The 18,640-nt window shown below is 49.1% G+C and overlaps 6 protein-coding genes across 6 annotated transcripts; 2 read left to right on the forward strand and 4 right to left on the reverse strand.

Moving 5' to 3' along the window:
- Window positions 1–805: 805 nt before the first annotated feature.
- Window positions 806–988, reverse strand: N7518_000437 (uncharacterized protein; the record flags this gene model as incomplete). The annotated part of the gene is made up of 1 exon (XM_057181365.1): window positions 806–988. One exon carries the CDS (start codon window positions 986–988, stop codon window positions 806–808), a length of 183 nt encoding a protein of 60 aa, XP_057046715.1.
- An 876-nt stretch (window positions 989–1,864) lies between these two features.
- Window positions 1,865–2,981, reverse strand: N7518_000438 (elongation of very long chain fatty acids protein; the record flags this gene model as incomplete). The annotated part of the gene is made up of 3 exons (XM_057181366.1): window positions 1,865–2,181; window positions 2,235–2,517; window positions 2,571–2,981. 3 exons carry the CDS (start codon window positions 2,979–2,981, stop codon window positions 1,865–1,867), a joined length of 1,011 nt encoding a protein of 336 aa, XP_057046716.1.
- Window positions 2,982–4,378: 1,397 nt separating this feature from the next.
- On the forward strand, window positions 4,379–5,216 carry N7518_000439 (cytochrome c oxidase subunit VI; the record flags this gene model as incomplete). Its single annotated transcript, XM_057181367.1, has 4 exons — window positions 4,379–4,572; window positions 4,720–4,765; window positions 4,901–5,018; window positions 5,098–5,216. 4 exons carry the CDS (start codon window positions 4,379–4,381, stop codon window positions 5,214–5,216), a joined length of 477 nt encoding a protein of 158 aa, XP_057046717.1.
- Window positions 5,217–5,819: 603 nt separating this feature from the next.
- On the reverse strand, window positions 5,820–7,361 carry N7518_000440 (glycosyltransferase family 15 protein; the record flags this gene model as incomplete). Its single annotated transcript, XM_057181368.1, has 4 exons — window positions 5,820–6,149; window positions 6,208–6,826; window positions 6,882–7,145; window positions 7,220–7,361. The coding sequence occupies 4 exons, from the start codon at window positions 7,359–7,361 to the stop codon at window positions 5,993–5,995; spliced, it is 1,182 nt and encodes a 393-aa protein (XP_057046718.1). The 3' UTR covers window positions 5,820–5,992.
- Window positions 7,362–7,566: 205 nt separating this feature from the next.
- On the forward strand, window positions 7,567–10,256 carry N7518_000441 (uncharacterized protein; the record flags this gene model as incomplete). The annotated part of the gene is made up of 2 exons (XM_057181369.1): window positions 7,567–7,644; window positions 7,707–10,256. 2 exons carry the CDS (start codon window positions 7,567–7,569, stop codon window positions 10,254–10,256), a joined length of 2,628 nt encoding a protein of 875 aa, XP_057046719.1.
- A 572-nt stretch (window positions 10,257–10,828) lies between these two features.
- Window positions 10,829–14,911, reverse strand: N7518_000442 (phosphoribosylformylglycinamidine synthase; the record flags this gene model as incomplete). The annotated part of the gene is made up of 1 exon (XM_057181370.1): window positions 10,829–14,911. The coding sequence occupies one exon, from the start codon at window positions 14,909–14,911 to the stop codon at window positions 10,829–10,831; it is 4,083 nt and encodes a 1,360-aa protein (XP_057046720.1).
- Between the last annotated feature and the right edge of the window lie 3,729 nt (window positions 14,912–18,640).

Consider the following 18,640-nt stretch of genomic DNA (forward strand, 5'->3'; position numbering starts at 1 on the left):
AAGCATTCCCTAGAACTACTCGACCTGAACAGTTGTGGAATGGCCGATAGTGGGGGAACAGGCAATCAGTGGGGCCATGTGTATAACTCAAACGCACTTAGGGACTTCAGTGAACGGAAAATTATCCTTGCTAAGATGCCAGGGGTAACTGACCTTGAGGGGGGTTGGCTTGAGGTTGGCGTTGGTATATTCAAGAACTCAGGGGCTATACCCAACACTGAAGGATTGGAATGGTGACGCTGAACAGCCATGGTCCTCTATATTCTCCTTACAGCTAGTTAACTCTCGTCTATCATAGATATCATACATCGTCATATCACCATATCACCATCTATGTTGTACGATAAAAATACACCAATGCACCGGCAAGGACTCAATATTCCCTATTTTATGCATACACTTTAACCCAAGCCTCTGCACGTCAAACTCTTGACATTTGCTTCAACTTAATTGCAGACCAACCAACCCTGTACCCAGTGGGTCTTGACGCTAAAAGGATTCGGCCATAGCTCCGTCTTCACATTCAAAGCGTTTCAAATCTGACCAGGGCAGCGGAACTTCATGGGCCGACCTTCACTAACGTCAATACGGCCACCATTGCATATCCAAGCTCTTTTTTTCCCTGTTCTATTTCGAATTGGCATAAATGCTCCGACGGCAAAATCCAGCCCCGCATGTCCATCCAGTCTCCGAATAAACCACGCGCATGACATCCAAGCAAGGCGCTCGTAACTTTTCGACGAGAATAGGCAATCAGCAAATAAATCCACAGTTTCCCGCCTTTGACTTTGTCTCTTGCGCTGGTCTATTGAACCTGCGCCCCCATTATATCAATGGCTGGGCTTGCTGGGCGACGTGATGGCTGGCACCGCTCTTTCAACCCCGGAGGCTGGATATAGCCTGCATTACTCTTCTCTTCGCCTTTCGAGTCCGAGTCTTTGGTTTTCTCTCGAGGCTGCGGCTTTTCCCGTTTCTCCATTCGACGCATTGTCAATGATCGCCCTGTTACCTGGGGCATATGCGATACATCACTTTCGTGGCGCTGTTTGTGCCTCGTCGCACAGGCCATGATCTGCGCATCTAAGCTCCACCTGGCGGTTCCTGTTCCTGCTTTTTTTGTTTCTTCCGTGCAGTCTTCAGTGTGATACCGCACATTGTGCTAGAGGAGTCTGTATATAACCTTTCTGTTGCCATATCAACAGGCTGGGTATTTGTTTGGCTTTCAATATTCGAGGCAAAATGGAGCTGGATAACCTTGCGGTTCGGCTTTATTGTCTCTTGAGATACAGACCGGATCTAGATGGAGATGCGAACCAGCGATTCGGTATCTGACCAAGGTATATACCCAATCTATCGCCTATTTCAGCAAACATGATTACATTTATCTTGATATTTTGAGCTAACGTCTATCAATCAATACTTAATAACAATAACGGCGAAAGGTATAATCCAATGGCCTGTCACCAAACGGGGAGTGGTAACGACAAACATGAACAGAAGAAGAAAAAGCGACATTATAAAATACAACCATGGCGAGACCGCTGGGTAGGGTAATCCAACAGCATTCCCCTTGTAGGGTTTCCGACAAAAGTTTTGGCGCACGCATTCCGACAACTCCGAGGCACATACCCCATGCCCGGGTGTGATGGAACCTGGCATCATGAGGTGGTCATTCATTAAAACAAATATAGGGATGCATCACCCTAGAGCAGCCATTCTGCACTTCTGCTTTGTTTGGCCACAAGCATTGGATGAACTTTGGATCCAATGGCTCATCTTAAGATGATTCAAAAATCAAACTCTTGAGCGCGATTCTTGCAATCACACGAAAACATTCAAACACGAACGTCCTTCGGTTGATTATTTAGGCCTTACGAGAGCGTGTCACAGGGCCGTTGGAGCGGCCAGTGGACTTGGCGCTCTTGGTACCGGCCGGGGAAGGAATTTCAAAGTTCCTCATGTCGATCAACGATTTTTGGCCAGTGTTGCGGCGGGGACGTCCGGTCTTGGCGGTCTTGTTGTAGGTGGCAATGTAGAAGGAGATGAACAGGACCAAGTAGGAGCTGATGATTCCGATACCAGCCAAGGCAGCGAATTCCTCACCGGCACACTTGCCCATGTTGGGAAGCCACGGGAAGTAGGCAGAGGTGAAGTAGGTGTACGAGGCGAAGTAGATGAAGCCTGAAAGTGTCAGTATTCTATTATTTGCAGGTTCCGGGCCTGCAACGACTTACCGACGTCAATGACGAACTGGAGGATCTGCAGCATAGTGATATACTTCTTCCACCAAATGCGAACACCACGGGCACTCTGGAAGTAGTACCAGTACATCACGACATGGACAAGCAGGTTGATGGTGATAGGCACCCACTGCACGGCAGTCACACCGATAAGCTGAGTGTAGCAGAGGAGGGCGGTGGCACCGTGGTGGTAGGTGTGGAGGAAGGTCAATGGCTTCTTCTTGAGGACAAGGAAGATGGTATCAATGAACTCGACGTATTTGTTGATGTAGTTGAGCTAATCGAAGTTGTGAGTTTATCTTCTCCCGGTTCAAGCGCTTCGCAACTTACGTAGTACAGAATGATCAGAGGGCGAGTCCAACCACCCTGCTGATCACAGATAGTGTAGAAGACTCCGTGTCTCCAGAGAGTGGGGAGAAGCTGCTCGATGAACAAGGCCAGCAAGATAGCGCTAACGGTGGTCAAAAGGAGGTTGTGGATCATGAACAAGGTGTTAAGCTTGAACGCAGGCAACTTCTTCATCACCTCGCGGCCACCGAAGATGAGAACGTAGTAGGTGACAAGCATCATTGTAGTCTCCTTCAAGGTGGACAGAGGGGTCACACCCTCGGTGAAGTTGAACTCGCTGGCGGGATACCCCATGACCTTCTCGTAGGCCTGGTCGAAGAGGGGCCACAGGTGCACACCAAAGGGTCGATCGAGAGTCGGGACATCGACATATTTAAGGATTTCGGATGCCATTGTGAGGGTATTGGGTTGTTCTCTCAAACCAAATGGATGTAGAATTGAAGATAGAGATAGCCCGGGAAGGCAACCTGTTCTTTTCTTGACGGGGCAGTAATGGGACTGCAATGGACCGCCAAAACAAAGAAAGGCCAAATTAAGGAAAGGAAATGAAAGAAAGCTAAAGAAACGAAAGTGGGAAAGGGGAAGAGGAGAGAGGGAGAAAGCTGGAGAAATAAGAGAACAGTGACTTTTTGCGTCCGGCGCGTCCGTTGAGGGCCCAAAAGGGTTTAGCGTGCCATAAAAAAGGGGAAGATCAGGTCCCGGTGGGATCGACTGGGGATATATTGTCCGAACATATCTAATATTTAGTAGATTCAATCTATTAGAATTAGATCTAATTGCGATTCATGATACCCCAGATCACAATATAGTGTACAGAGTACTGTGTTGCCGAATGCAATGTTGTCCTTGGTGTGAAACAATCACATGCTAGTGTAAATGCCAACAACTAGCGCATTATATATTATACAAAGAAATGAGTTGTATAAAAGCCCCAATTGACCACTTTACTCTGTATAGCTAATGCTGCATTATGATTCCAGTCTCCGTTTTAACCACGTCCATATCCGAAGCGTTGCATTGAAAATCCAGTCATTTGTCGTTGGGTTACAATTGATTACCATTAGAAGCTTTCAATTGGCAGTAGCTTGGACAGGGGTACGGAGTAATAGAGGTCGTTTATTCTACCTTGTGTCGCCTTCACAGTACAGAATATAGAGCATATCCGACTAAAGAAGTCTAGATTAATATCTACGTTGTTTACTTGTCAATCCTCTATCTTCACGTGCTATTAAGGTCTTCGATTCAGATGTTGCCGGCTATAATAACCCGAAGTCTTTACTATTCTCTACTCGGAAGCCACCACTCATATTACTATTACTCATGTATGTAGTCGAATTATCTTCTTGCCCACCTCCTTGAGTTTGTGAGATTTACAATCGATAAATATTGGGGTTAATTGCTCGAATCATTATCTACTGGTCTGCACAACAATCGGGTCACAATATATCTTGAATATCAATTACCATCATGGTATGTTATATATCTTTACAATATGAACAAGAAATCCAACAACCTTATACGAACTCGACTTGTCATGGCCTAACACCGACCAATGACACGCATGTAGAAACCGACAACTCTCCAGCCAATCAACGGCCACCCTTAGAGATCAGAACACTGGAACGGGGCCAATCGGATGATGACTCAGCACCCGTGCAGCTGCCTCAGGCGCCAACACCACACCACCCGCAAAATCCTAGAGGCATTTCAACACCTCCCCTTCCCGCCCCCATCCACTTCTCTCCCCTCACTATTGTTCCTGTCCGGTCCACCGTGGTTCCCTTCTGAAAATGTCGTCCCTATCCATCTTCCGCGTGGCGACCCGCGCCGCTCGCTCTACCGGCTCCTTCAGAGCTCCCCAATTGACCCGGTCCCGGATGCAGTCTCCGGTGACTCTGGCCGCCGCTCGCGCCCACAACTTCGGTACTACCTCCATGCTCCGCTCCGGCCACGAGGATGAGACATACGAAGAGTTCACTGCCAGGTACGCCCCCAATCGCAAGCCATTGAGGCCGGAGGAGGGGGACACCAGCGCCCTGCATTTCCATGTTAGGCGCTTCCCGGAACGACCATCGGCAATCGTCTCGACATGATAGGGCCGTCTCATGCTGACCGTGTATCCCAATGGCAGATTCGAGAAGGAATTTGATGGTGTGCAGGACGTTTTCGAGCTCCAGGTATGACTTATCTCGACTTCACCCGAGGCATATTGATCGGCGTGCGATACATGGCATCAGCCACACCCGTCACTCAACATGCGGCTCCTATATCCGCACCATCGACAAATGGCTAATGCATGTCTTTGCAAACAGCGCAACCTGAACAACTGCTTCGCCTACGATCTTGTTCCCTCCGTCGCGGTCCTCACCGCCGCCCTCAAGGCCGCCCGCCGTGTTAACGACTTCCCTACCGCTGTTCGCGTCTTCGAGGGTACGCTTCCGCAACATCCTATCTTGGAGCACTAGTCTCGTTCGTCGTGGAACCCAAGCTAACATTCCTTCGTGATCAGGCGTCAAGGCCAAGGTCGAGAACCCCGACCAGTACAAGCAATACCTCGAGTCTCTCGAGGGTCTGCGCGTCGAGCTGGGCGTCGCTCTCCGGGAGGAGCTCTACCCCGAGGAGGCGTAAATTCCCCTCATCAATTCTACTTTTACGTCAATTTTCTCTTAAACAAACAGTACCCCCTCGCACGTTGTTCAGCCATTGACTGGCTGAGGATTAGGTCGGGTAGAAGAGAAAACTGTATACATACTTTAGAGATCTCTCGTGTTGTTAGTGCTGCTGTTGTATGGAAAAAGGTCTTGTGTGCCTTATTTGGTTGGTGCTTAATCTATCTTGATTCCACCTTGTTCAGTCATCCTGCATTGTTGTATTATCAATCGCTCAAGTCAGTCCTCAGTCCTCGATCCTCAATCCTCATTCCTTAATTATCAACTTTTTTATACTTTATCCAAGGTCTATTGCTTCAGTAAAATAGTAGAATAGCCAGGTTGGGTTGGGACTCGGGTTTTGTTCCTAAGTAGCCAATATATCACACAAAATGACAACTGCAACAAGCAGGCCAAGAGGCACCAGACCGAAATAAACAGAGCCTCCACCAATGACCATGCCCAAGCGATATAAGTACAATGTAGACAAGGCCCCCGTAGCTCTCCAGAAGACAGCAACGTAGCCAAGAACGTATTTCGTGACAAGGGAATTAAATCAAAAACAGGGAGGGAAAAATGGGAACACAAAATCATCAATACACACAGGTATGTGTCCGCTCAAACGCCGGGTACCAAGCCACTGATATTCAGGAATAAAGTCATAGGGGTATGCAAGGTGATGCAAGAATCGAGTCGTGAGGCACTCTCCATAATGACAAGAGACGAGAGAACAGCTCAAACGGGACGCCATGATAATTAGTGCGTTCCAACATACTTGAAGTAAGTAGGTCGGCAATCCTCCTTGGAAAGGAAGTCTGCGCCTTGGAAGAACTGGCCAGCTTTGCAACCGGAGCATTTGGGAGAGTTGGGGCAGTTGAGATACGGGATGTGGTTGTACCCGATATCGCGGAACCTAGTGGAGATACATGTGAGTGAGGGTTCTTAAATGAGATAAAAAGTATGTGACTTACCAGTGGACGTTGGCGGCATCGGCGAAAAGACCAATGCCGAGGGAGTGCACGGGAGCATCACCCCAGCGCTCGTAGAAGAATCCACCGGCGCGATCCAGGTGCTGGAAGTACGCCTCGTACTTTTCGCCGCGGAAGAAGTCGAGATCACCGATCTCGAAGTTCGACCAGAAGTGGCAGGTGGAGTATCCATTCGCGGCCTTGGTGTGCTCGGGACGAGCCACGTCATCCGTAATCCACTCCCACATGTTGTTGTCGCTGAGGTACGACGGGTTGGCGGCGAGGAATCGCTGGGTTTCGGGCCAAAGGGTCGGGATACTCTGCGGTGCGTCGTACAGGTTGATGGTGAAGCCGTAGGTCTTGTTGCCATCCTCCATGTAACGGAACACATCGTAGTCGACATCGCAGAAGAACTTGACATTGGGTTCGATGCGCCAGTAGTAGCGGTAGTTTTCGAGGGCAGGGTGTTTGTAGAACATGCCGCTGTTCCAGCGACACATCTGGTGGTAGGAGACCTTGGAGCTGTACTGGATGTCTTGTTCCTCCAAAAGCTTTGCCGACTCGCGGAAGAGGTCCATATTGATCCATTCTGGTACGTCCCAGTGTTCCTTGGGCACAAGTTCTGCATATCAAGTTAGGTTTGGTTCCTCTCGTTCTATCCGGACTAGAATGCGTACCATATTGGCACTTGGCCTTGGTCATAGCCTGAGTCTTCTGCTTGAACTCATCGGTGAAGGGTACATCGTTGAAGAAGATGTAGGGATAGTTGAACTTGCTGTTCCATGTTCGCTCCAGGTCGGTCATTGTCGAGAGCAGCTGACCAAGTTCCTCATTGCGGACGAGGGTAATGAGCGCAGCGTTGGTGCGGGCCGATTGTTCGCTGTTGGGGGAGTAATCGTGTTCATCCGCTCGCCATAAGTTTCCTACCGGTTCGCCGGTCGCTATAAAATCAGTTAGTATGGCACTTAGAGTGCGATGGTTGTGGGAGGTGTGGCAAGAAACTGGGGTCACGTACGATCTACAAGAGGATCCTTTTTCATGCCATGAGGCAACTTGGACCCTTCTTCAGAGGAGCTCTGGTGTAATTGGAAGACAAGAAATAGACAAAGAAGAATGCATGCTGCACCCAGCATGCGAATCGGACGCGCGATAGCCATGATGATTGTATGTGCTTAAAGGGGGGAGATGGCCGGAGAGAGAGAGAGGCGCGCATAAGAGTGGCCATCTTACCTCATCGGGACTAGTGCCATCCACGTAAAACAGCCGGGTCTCTCTTCACTTCAATGCTTCTTCACTCTATGCCGTCTAGAGACATCTCGATGTGATTTGTCTTGGATCTTGGATCCGAGCCAATGTCTTAAAATGGCTCTAGCGGCTGATCTGAGTACGCTTATCGACTCCTTAATCACTTCTGTCGCTAAGATATCACCAAACCACAAGGTAATATATTGAATTTCCATCAATCTCATATCGTCGCACCCGGTGTACTCATATCTAAGTAGGGGTCTGCGCGTGTCCAGAGTCTGAAGCGCCGTGTACAAGGAGCGCTCCGAACTGGTTCTCATACGCGCACCGACCAGTTTGCAGTCGCCAAGCAACTCGAGGGACTACAGGAAAAGTTTCAAATCTTGAATAGAGATGAACTTGCTGAAGCTCTTCACGCCCGCCTTGCGGAGCTGGAGAGCGACCGGATGCCCTGGCTTCCAGAGATTCTGAGTCTCTTATTGCAACTCTCAGATCGCCCCGCTCTTTTGTCAACGGTCAAACGTCCGAAGGAACGGGCCAAGGCACCAGAAGCAAAAGAGACTCTTTCTTGGTCGAACCTTGATGCAGCTGGGACGGCATTCAGCGACGAAGAAATTTGGGAACAAGTAGACTTTGCTGGCGACTCATCAGATGACGACTTTTCATCCGTTGCCAGTGATGTATCTCTTCCTAAGGACAGACCTCAATCCGCCACAACGGTGGATGAAGGGTATATCATTCCAGATGACGTTTTTGTTTCGGAAGAGGATGGCGATCTTGTTGCCTCTATAGAAAAGGCCCAATTTTGGAGAGCCGAGAATCACCATTCGTTGCCCCAAGCAGAAGCAACCACCTCACGACTTATCACAGAATCCCAGCTTGCTAGGGAGACAATCTTCATGCTTCAGGGCCTTCCCACGTCTATTTACGTGCGCTTGGACGATGATTTTGGAGTGGATCGAAGATACACACTCGCACATTCATCCAGCGAAGCCCTGTCATCGCTTTTGCAGTGTTTCATTGAGATAGGCGCCAAGCTCAACGATGTACGGTATTTCACCAAGCTTCCACAGACAATTCCATATATGCAAACGTTTTGCCGGAGCTTAGAAGAGCGTCTTCTTGAATTTGATAGAGTCTTATCTCAAGTTCAGTGCAAATACCTTTCACCCGGTTCAACTGTCAGTCTCATCCAGCTTCTTGTTGACGTTCGTCAACACTCTCATGAGCTAGCATTGCTCGCAGACATGATCGCCAATTTAGAAAGAAACTCGAATGATCAACCAATGTGCTGCCTTGATTCGTTATACAACTTAGTATGCATGCTGGAAGCCCTTGGCGACGAAAGTTCGTCTCAGCGCCTGGCGGAGCTATTCTTTATGTGTTTCAAAACATATTCAAGCTCGATCCGACTCTGGATGGAAACAGGTCAGGTCGATGCTTCGGACAGCACTTTCTTCGTGCGAACAAATCGTGAGAATGGGGATCCACGGACTCTTTGGCATGACTGGTTTGTGCTTGATACGGGCCACAGGCAGCAGAGGATCCCCCAGTTTCTCGAGGCCGGTGTGCAGAAAGTCTTCACTGCAGGAAAGAGCATGGTATTTCTCCGCCATCTAAATGCGCCACCAGACATTGAAGCCATGAAATTTGAGGACTTCTATTGCCAGGATTCTTCATTGTTACTTTCTTTCCCCGCATTAGTAGAGTCTGCTTTTGAAAAACTCGTGGATGTGGACCATTCACTCAGTGCTAGCTTATTACGAACTGAACTCGACCAACAATGCGGACTATGGACCTCCCTTGATGCTCTTCAACATGTCTACCTTGCCAAAGACATGAGCGCCATCAGCATTGTTGACGCAAAAATCTTTGAGTTGATCGATCGGGGTCGTTCCTGGGACGACAGATTCCTGCTCACTGAGATATCAAGGACAGCTTTCAGTTCAATATCCGTCATTGACGTATCAAGACTCCTTTTGCGGCCTGCTAGTACTTCATTGCGAGTTTCTCAAAATGATCATCGGACCGTGGGAATTCTGGAAGCAATCTCAATTGATTATGGCCTCCCGTGGCCTATTGCGAACATAATCACCGAGGACGCAATACAGGCATACCAACGAATCTCGACCTTCCTGATGCAGATCAGGCGCGCTAAATATGCCATTGTGAAACAGCGTATTCGCGACGCCCGTATCATCGCACCTGACGAAAAGGACACATTGGTACACGCTCTGCATCATAACATGCTCTGGGTCCTCGATCTCATCTACGGCCATCTGACCTATCTCGTAATAACCACCACAACCCAATCTCTACACAAAGATCTATCTGGCGCACAAGATGTCGATGCCATGATAGCTGCCCACCAATCCTACATGTCCTCTTTGGAAGCCCAGTGTCTTCTTTCTGAAGATTTATCACATATCCACGATGCAATCATCCATTTCTTAGATCTGTGTGTTCATTTCGCAGATCTACAAGCCGCGCACTTGCTCGGCGATGAAGACCAATATCTGGAGAATCCGAAGGCGCTGCGCACAAAGAAAAAACCCGAAGAAGAATTCGAGTCTGATGATGATGAAGATGATGATGATAACGAGGCCTACGATCACGAACACACACTCACAGTCTCATTTCGTGACTCGACCTATAGCCAGCAGCTGAAAACGGTCAATCACCAGTTCAACCATCTAACGACCTTTGTCACGGATGGCTTGAAAAGTTTAGCTCGTGCAGATGGGCTGCAAAGTTGGGATATTCTTGCCGACAGGCTCGAATGGCGGCGAAATTGGCGTAGGCTTTGATACAAATACCCTTGTTTTGGTTCCAGCGGGGAGTTGGCGTTATATGACCTAAAAATTTGACATAAGTACTAGTGGAAGATGCAATAATGACTTTTTCAACGACATGCATGAATATCTGTCTCAAAATGAAGTCCTAGGCTTCTTTCCTCACAGCTAGATAGAGGCGGGCACTTGAATGTAACCTCCGGCTATTCAGCTGAGGCCTTGTTGGTCGCCTAGATAGGAACCATAAGGCTTGTTAGTCGATGGTATATCTAGGCTTTCGAGATAGGTAACTATACATACAATATCAGCTTTATCAGCGTCGTCACTAGAGGCTCGGCGTCTTTACGTTCGATGCGGAATTCCCCGTGGCCCTTTAGGTCCAGGTTCTCTATATATACTCCGTACAGATATTATCGTTGTGTTTTATTGGATTGGTATTCAGATATATTATTGAACAATTTATATTTATTTGAGAGGCTATTTTGACATGTTCAACTCCAGTATCAAAAAGAGAATATGGACAAGAACTCAGAACGAGAAGAAAAAAAAGGGATAAGAAAAGCTCCGTAAATATAAAAATAAGAAATCTAACCCACCCAGCGTCTGGCGCTGTAGAAGACACGTCCCCAAGGACCAATCTCGCCCCAGGACTCGGCGTTCGGAGGCAACCAACTGGCAATACCATTCATGATGGTACGCTCAGGGTGGGGCATGATGGCAAGGACACGACCGTCGGCGCTGCGCACACCGGCAATACCCTCAGGACTGCCGTTGGGGTTGAAGGGGTACGTCATGGTGGGCTTGAGTGTGGAATTGTCGACGAATCGGACGGGGGCAAGACCCTCGCGAACGAAGTCGGCAGCCGAGATGCCCTGGGAATTGACGAATGAGGCACGTCCCTCGCCGTGAGCGACGGCAATAGGGAGCGAAGTGCCGTCCATGCCGTGGAAAAAGACGCTGGGGCAGGATGGGTCGGGGTCGGAGATGCGGACCATGCAGACACGGCCTTCGTACTGCTCGCTGGTGTTGCGCTCGAAGCTGGGCCAGTAACCCGCGCCAGGAATCAAATCCTTGATACGAGACAGGAACTGGCAGCCGTTGCAGACACCCAGGGCGAAAGTATCCGGGCGCTCGAAGAACTCCTGGAACTCCTTGCGGGTGTTCTCGTGCAGCAAAACGGACTTGGCCCAGCCCTGGCCGGCACCCAAGACGTCACCGTAGGAGAAACCACCGCAGGCAGCGAGACCGGCGAAGGTGGAGAGAGACACACGACCCGAGAGAATGTCGGTCATGTGGACATCGACGGCGGAGAAGCCAGCGGCATTGAAGGCAAATGCCATCTCAGCTTGACTGTTAACACCCTGCTCACGAAGGATGGCAACACGGGGCTTGTTGGCGAAGGGGGAGTATTGAGAAAGGCTAGCCATCATAGGCAAGGCCTTGTCCTTGGGGTCGAAGGTAGGGTTCCAAGAAAGACCGGGGTTGGCGTCGTCAAGGATGTTGGCATACTCCTGCTCCGCACAGTCCGCGTTGTCGCGGATCTTCTGCATGTGGTAGGAGGTATTGGCCCAGGTCTGCTGGAGGCTAGAACGGGTGTTGCGGTAAACCAGAAGAGCCTTGTAGTAGATCGCAAGGTTCTGCTTGGGCTGTTGAGAGATACGTCCAATCTTGTGGATCAGACCCGGAGGAGGACCGCAAGTGGCGAAGCATGAGCGGAACAGGATCTCGTGCTCCTTGCGGACCTGGAAGACGGCTCCAAGCTCCTCGTTGAAGAGGCATTCAATGAGATCCTTGGTATTGTGAGAGGCACAGATGTTATCCAGCATGATCTCAACACCGCAGCGACCGGCGAACATCATTTCAGCAAGAGTAGTCAGAAGACCACCATCGGAGCGATCGTGGTAAGCCAAAACAACTCCGACTTCTTGAAGTTGCTGTGTAGCATCGAAGAAGTCCCGGAAGAGATCAACGTCGCGAATGTCAGGGCACTCGGAACCGACTTCGTTGAAGACCTGAGCAAGAGCCGATCCGCCAAGCGCCTTACGACCGAATGAAAGGTCCACAAACATAAGGACAGTCTCCCCAACTTCTTCGAAGCTGCGAAGAGCCGGGGTCCAGGTCTTGGTGAAATCGCCAACCGGCGCAAAGGCAGAGATGACACAGGACATGGGGGCAGTGACCTCCTTGGCCTCGTTCGAGGTCTCATCCTTCCACTTCATCTTCATGGACATAGAGTCCTTGCCGACGGGAATGCTGATACCAAGCTTAGGGCACAGATCCAGACCGACAGCCTCCACGGCTTCATAGATAGCAGCGCCCTCACCAGGGTGGTTACCGGCAGACATCCAGTTAGCAGAAAGCTTCACTTGGCTGAGACGAACTACAAGATCGGAAGCAGCCAGATTCATGAGCGACTCAGCAACAGCCATACGAGCAGACGAAGCCGCGGAGATAAGAGCCAACGTAGGCTTTTCACCCATAGCGAAGGCTTCACCGGTCTTCATACCCTGGGCCAAGGAAGTGGCAGTAACCGAGACATCCGATACGGGTGTCTGCCACTTGCCAACCATCTGGTCACGGGCTGTTAGGCCGCCGACAGTGCGGTCGCCGATGGTGATCAAGAAGGACTTGGAGCCGACTGCAGGCAGAGACAACACTCTCTTGATAGCCTCATCGACAATCTCCGTCCTCGAGGTGAGAGAGGGAAGATACTTGCTGAGGCTAGAGTCCACGGCAGGCAGCTTCAGCTTCCGCGAATCGACAGTACGGGTCATGCGAGGAGTCTTTCCGAAAAGCACAGAGAGAGGAAGGTCAATGGGGGTCGGGTACTCCTTGGAATCTCGGTCAAGAAGAATGAGTCTCTTTTCTTCTTCGGACGAACCGCCGCCACGACCGACAACGGAGTAGCCACAACGCTCACGGTGAGCGATAGCAGTGAACTTGTTCATGCTCTCCTCGCCAATGGCCATGACGTAACGCTCTTGGGCTTCACAGCACCAAATTTGCATGGGGCTCATGCTACGGTCGGTGTTATCAATTTCACGAAGCTCGAACGTGGCTCCCAAGCCCGAGTCATGGATCAGCTCAGGAAGGGCGTTGGACAAGCCACCGGCACCAACATCGTGGATGAACTTGATGGGGTTGTTTTCTCCCATGGCCACACAGGCGTTGATAACCTCTTGAGCTCTCCGTTGAACTTCGGCATTGCCTCTCTGAACACTGGCGAAGTCAAGCTCAGCAGATCCCTCACCAGAAGCGATACTGGAGGCAGCACCTCCTCCCAGACCAATAAGCATGGCCGGACCACCAAGAACAACAAGGAAAGAACCCGGCTTGACAACATCTGGGTGCTTAATAGCGTGCTGTGGGCGAACACTTCCAACACCACCAGCGATCATGATGGGCTTGTGGTATCCTCGCACTTCCTTTTCACCATTGCCCACATCAATCTCGGTGAGCAGAGTGCGGAAGTATCCACCAATGCAAGGACGGCCGAACTCGTTGTTGAAAGCAGCGCTGCCAATGGGTGCCTCCAACATGATATCCAGACTGCTGGCAATGTGGTTTGGTTTTCCGACATCGAGCTCCCATGGCTGCCTGAAGCCGGGAATCAAAAGGTCCGACACACAGTATCCGGAAAGACCGGCCTTAGGGCGTGAGCCACGACCGACGGCACCCTCATCACGGATCTCTCCGCCAGATCCCGTAGCCGCACCAGGGTAGGGTGAAACGGCAGTGGGGTGGTTGTGGGTTTCAACCTTGGCAAGGAAGTGTACAACTTCCTTGGTATGCATCCACTGTCCGGTCGTTGGATCGGGGGCCCAGAACGCGGCCTCGGGGCCTTCTAGGACGGCAGCATTGTCACTGTAGGCACTGACGGTGTGTTCGGGGTGCTTCTTGTGTGTGTTCCGGATCATGGCAAACAGACTGTTTGGCATGGGCTTGCCATCAATCACCCAGGAAGCATTGAACTGCTTGTGTCGGCAATGTTCCGAGTTGACCTGAGCGAACATGAAGAGCTCGACATCAGTAGGGTCACGGGCAATTGCACCATTTGGACCATAGGCCTCGGCCAGATATTCGATTTCCGAATCATCGAGGGCCAAGCCGAGCTCCGTATTTGCCTCTTGGAGGATATCCTTGGGGGACTTGGTACCGCCCTGGAGGGAGATGGTCTTGAGAGGTTGGGGAGCGTGCTCGGAGAACATAAGGCTCAGGTCGGGCTCATCCTTGCCAATGATCTGAGTCATCCGGTCATGAAGCGTATCCATGTACTTCGGCTTGTATTCCTCCGCACTGGTACGAAGACACGAAATCTTCATACCCCGTTCGATCCGCTTGACGTACTTCTGCAGGCCACAGACGTGCGAAATGCCCGTTGCCTGGGAGCTCCATGGCGAGACGGTACCGGTGCGTGGGAAAACATAGAAGGTATCGGACTGACCGTCGGTGGATTCGAAAGTAGGAGGGATGTCTGTGATATCGCCGTACTGAAGCAATTGTTCGAGTACGGCACGCTGAGGCTCGTCCAAAGGCTGGGTAGTATGCACATAGTGAATCCACTGGGCTCGGACATCCTGGACACCGATGCTATCAGCAATAGCATGCCCCCGGGAGCGAGAAAAGGCGACAGAGCCCGGGATGGCGAGATAAGTATCGGTAGAAGTCATCGTGAAGCAAATTGGGGATTCTCCCAATGAGTCAATCAAGTATGACACAGGAGATATGAATTGATTCTCCTGATACCGAAGTAGATTGAGTGGCTCGAGTGCCTCTCTCAAGTGGACTTGAGAAGATCGCTAGAAGAGGCCGGCGATGACTCTATCGCCGCTTTTCTTTTTTTGTAAGAGAAATGAGTTTCCCCCGCCCTAAACCCGTTGTGGCTTATCGTGCCAGGTCATGTGACGATAACGGTTTAAAGTTTGACACCAACAGATTCTTCAATTCGTTCATTTTCTTGCATAGTTAGTAGCATACAATGGTGTATTTATTCATATATCTTCTGAAGGGACTTGTCAATGTATAAAATATTACAACTGACCTTATCAAATGCTAAACACCCCATACCTGGTGCATGCCTGGTGTTGTTGCGCCACTAAACACCAAATCTAGAAATTAGGTATCTTTTGTATGAATTTACCATATAAAGGATACTTAGGCTCCATATACTACACTTGCTTCTTCTTTCCATCTTCATCTTAGATATTCTGAATTGATTTAACTCTTTCTTCGATCGACCTGGCATGTCACAAGAGAGATGATCTAACATACCTCGATTCGATTAATCGTAGGTTGAGATTTGCCTCTGCTTCGGGAGGTTCAAAGACCACTGCAACTACGCCCTCATCCCAATCATCTCCGTCTCTTAGGGAGTCGAACGATCTTGGCGTGCCCCCCAACGCAAGAAAACTTCGCCCACGCTTCCTACATGATGTCGACGACACAATCGAAGACTGAATTCGATAGGCATACCATTGTGCGCATACCCTCCAACCATGGCAATATATCTGGGCTTATGAAATTCTGCAATGTCTTTTCACCTAGATCGAAACAGACCTTGCACTTTGTCTAGATGTTCGAATCATAGTCGTGTACGCCAATTCTGTTATCTTATTGAAAACCATACCGGGTTGGCAACATGAAAGTATAATCGAAAAATTCCGTAGCATCGTTCTCGGCTACCCTAATTCTATGGGCTGATCCTTACGACATAGAACGAACTTGCGGATTCCTATCTAGTAAAGAAGCAGATTGGGCATTCGTTCCGAACGGCACCCGTGTCGATTTGGCCGCTAACGAGTATCCTTCCCTCGTTCTTACGGTTGGCGCCCCTAAATCTTCGAACGAACTCCGCGCGATGCCTATTGGTGTTATTTATGGAACTGGGTGGCTTCAGCGCTAACCCTATCTTGACATCATGACTCTCGATGCACTTCTTGCATGCCAAGAATCTTGAACTCGTAAATGCATACAACTTGCAGTATGTTGTATTGCAGGAAAGAATTTGAATATAGGCTGTATTCAGTCGTTTCGAGTCTGAATACGAGGATCATCAGTTCTTTCTCGTCGTCGATTCTACCTGATTCTCTTTCTGGTCCAATTACAAATGAAGGAGGGTTTTCTATATCTACAGGGTGGAAGAGAAGTCTAATTTATAGATCTGGCGTTTGATGGGGCGCCTCAATACTAGATATGTATGGTGGTGCTAGGCGCTTGGCACGGTTGCTATATAAAATCTCTCATCTATAAAGTTCAAAAAAAGGGAAAAACCTATAGCTATTGGGATACAATCTAGACACCGAAGACAGCATAATTAAAATGTTTCTCATCACACCCTACTTAGTTTTTGAGCTTATTTCACTTGGACCCAATATACGACAATAACCAAACACCTTGAAAGCCTAGCAAGGACAGAAAGAGCTAGAGTACAATTTGAACGTCAATCGTCAACGAGGAAAGCACTATAATTTTGATATAGAATCTTCAAACCACCCTTTCAGCTCATCATTAAACCCTTGTTACTCTCCCGAAGTTTGACCTCCGCGGCTATGTAAACTTCCAGCTTGGCCCACAGGGCTTAGCGCCCACAATATACTGAAAATTTTCATACCCCCTTTAACCAGCAGCATTAATGAGCTACTGGAAGTCCGTGCCGGAGCAGAAGTTGGTGGGACCACACCTCATTGTTCCACCTAAGTAGGAACTTGACCAAGACTGCGATAAGCATAAAGTTCGCCTAGAGGTGAGTGGGCCGCCGATGAGTATGAAGCTAGGGTGAAAATCTGAGCAACACTTTCGTGAAGAACGCAGCCCGAACTCGATGAGGATGATTTGGTCTGCAACCGAGTACTAATATCATAGGGGTTAGCCGCGTACTCGGAAAAGTAACTCCATTTGGTAACATCGAGCGAAGTACTTGATGCCTGATAGATTGTCTGAAACAAACATACCTTCTTCGGTCCAATCATCAAATGAGAGGATATTTAGGTAGCAATCTGCTGAAGTTGGGCATCTACAGAGCTGAATAAACCCTAAGGTTTCTGCTATCTGAAGACTAGTACTCCGTAATTCGGGGCCACACCAACAAGCTGTGAGGAATTCTTTTTTTTTTTCTTTTTCATAAGCTAGTTTCCGTTATATTGGTTACAATACAAACGCTAGTTGCTGGTCTCAATTACAAAATAGTCTGGAAGCTAAATGAGAAATTCCCGTCCTTTTCTTGACCCTGGACCCTGTTATCCATAATGTCAAAGCGCCTTATAGTTAAATTTTGGTTCTCTAAATTCCAAGTTATGTATCCGGCCCATGCATAAAGGGGCTCTATGTGTACTCCGTAGTGGCCCCATCAAAAGCCCCTGCGTGAGAGCCCCCCCTTTGATCCTCAGGATCCGCCTAGAGGTGGCACAAAGCTTAGCTTATTCTAGGGATGACTACCGCAGGGATGATCTCTATGAGATATAAAACTGCATACGAGTACAACATACGGAGTAGCATTCCATAGGCAAGCAAAGTGGACAGAGAGAGACGGAGGAGACACACGATCTAACTACTAGCTAGTAAACAAACCTCGCAAACAGGTGCTGTCACCGCCGGTGCCTAACTCCGCAGGCTCCTCAACTTGCATAAAACTCGGCATCTTCCGCATTGAAGCCGGCGTGATCGTAAGGGGAATTTTCCGGTACGGGCCCGAGTTAGCGGATTTGGAAAGACGTGGATTTTTGGAATTTGCACTTTTGGATATATGAAAAGTGGGGCTTATACACACGATACCGGTGTGACCACCAAATTAAAGTTCGAGTTCACCCCAACTCGGCGTCGTGACATTTTCGACACTTCCAGGGTTGCATCATGATGAGATCCGTGATATTTTGACGCCACAATTAGGGTCTGGGTCTGCCTGAAACGAGGGATCTCGTATACTAGTGGAATCCTTATCTGGCATTGGTAATCCATAATGTACTTCCTGCATATACATGAGTCGAGGAAATAATAACAAACATTTATTATGGGGATAGGGGTAGAATTTCCACCAAGGGGTATGGGGTACGGAGTACGGAGTATGCCCTCCAACAATAATACGGAGAAAAATTTCCACACACAACCAGAAAAACACATATTGCACTAATTCTGGGGTAAGGACTGGGAGACTTGTATCTTTTATATGGTCCACTAATACAAAAGATACCTAGCTTTATAGATGCTAGACAGGGACCCATAACCGCTGGCAAGTGCTCTCATTGGCCAACGGACAAAGCCTAGGTTTGATGTAAGGAATCTAGAGCATCTAAAAATGCTGTGGCGAATCGACATCCCGCCTTGCAGAGGTTTGATATTCCCAATGTGGAAATAAAGTAGTCTTCCAAATTGGGCGATATGTTCCGAACTATACAGGTGGGGCA

The sequence above is a fragment of the Penicillium psychrosexuale genome, assembly GCF_028828465.1.
Source record: "Penicillium psychrosexuale strain IBT 29551 chromosome Unknown utg000001l, whole genome shotgun sequence".
In the NCBI taxonomy this organism is placed as follows: domain Eukaryota; kingdom Fungi; phylum Ascomycota; class Eurotiomycetes; order Eurotiales; family Aspergillaceae; genus Penicillium; species Penicillium psychrosexuale.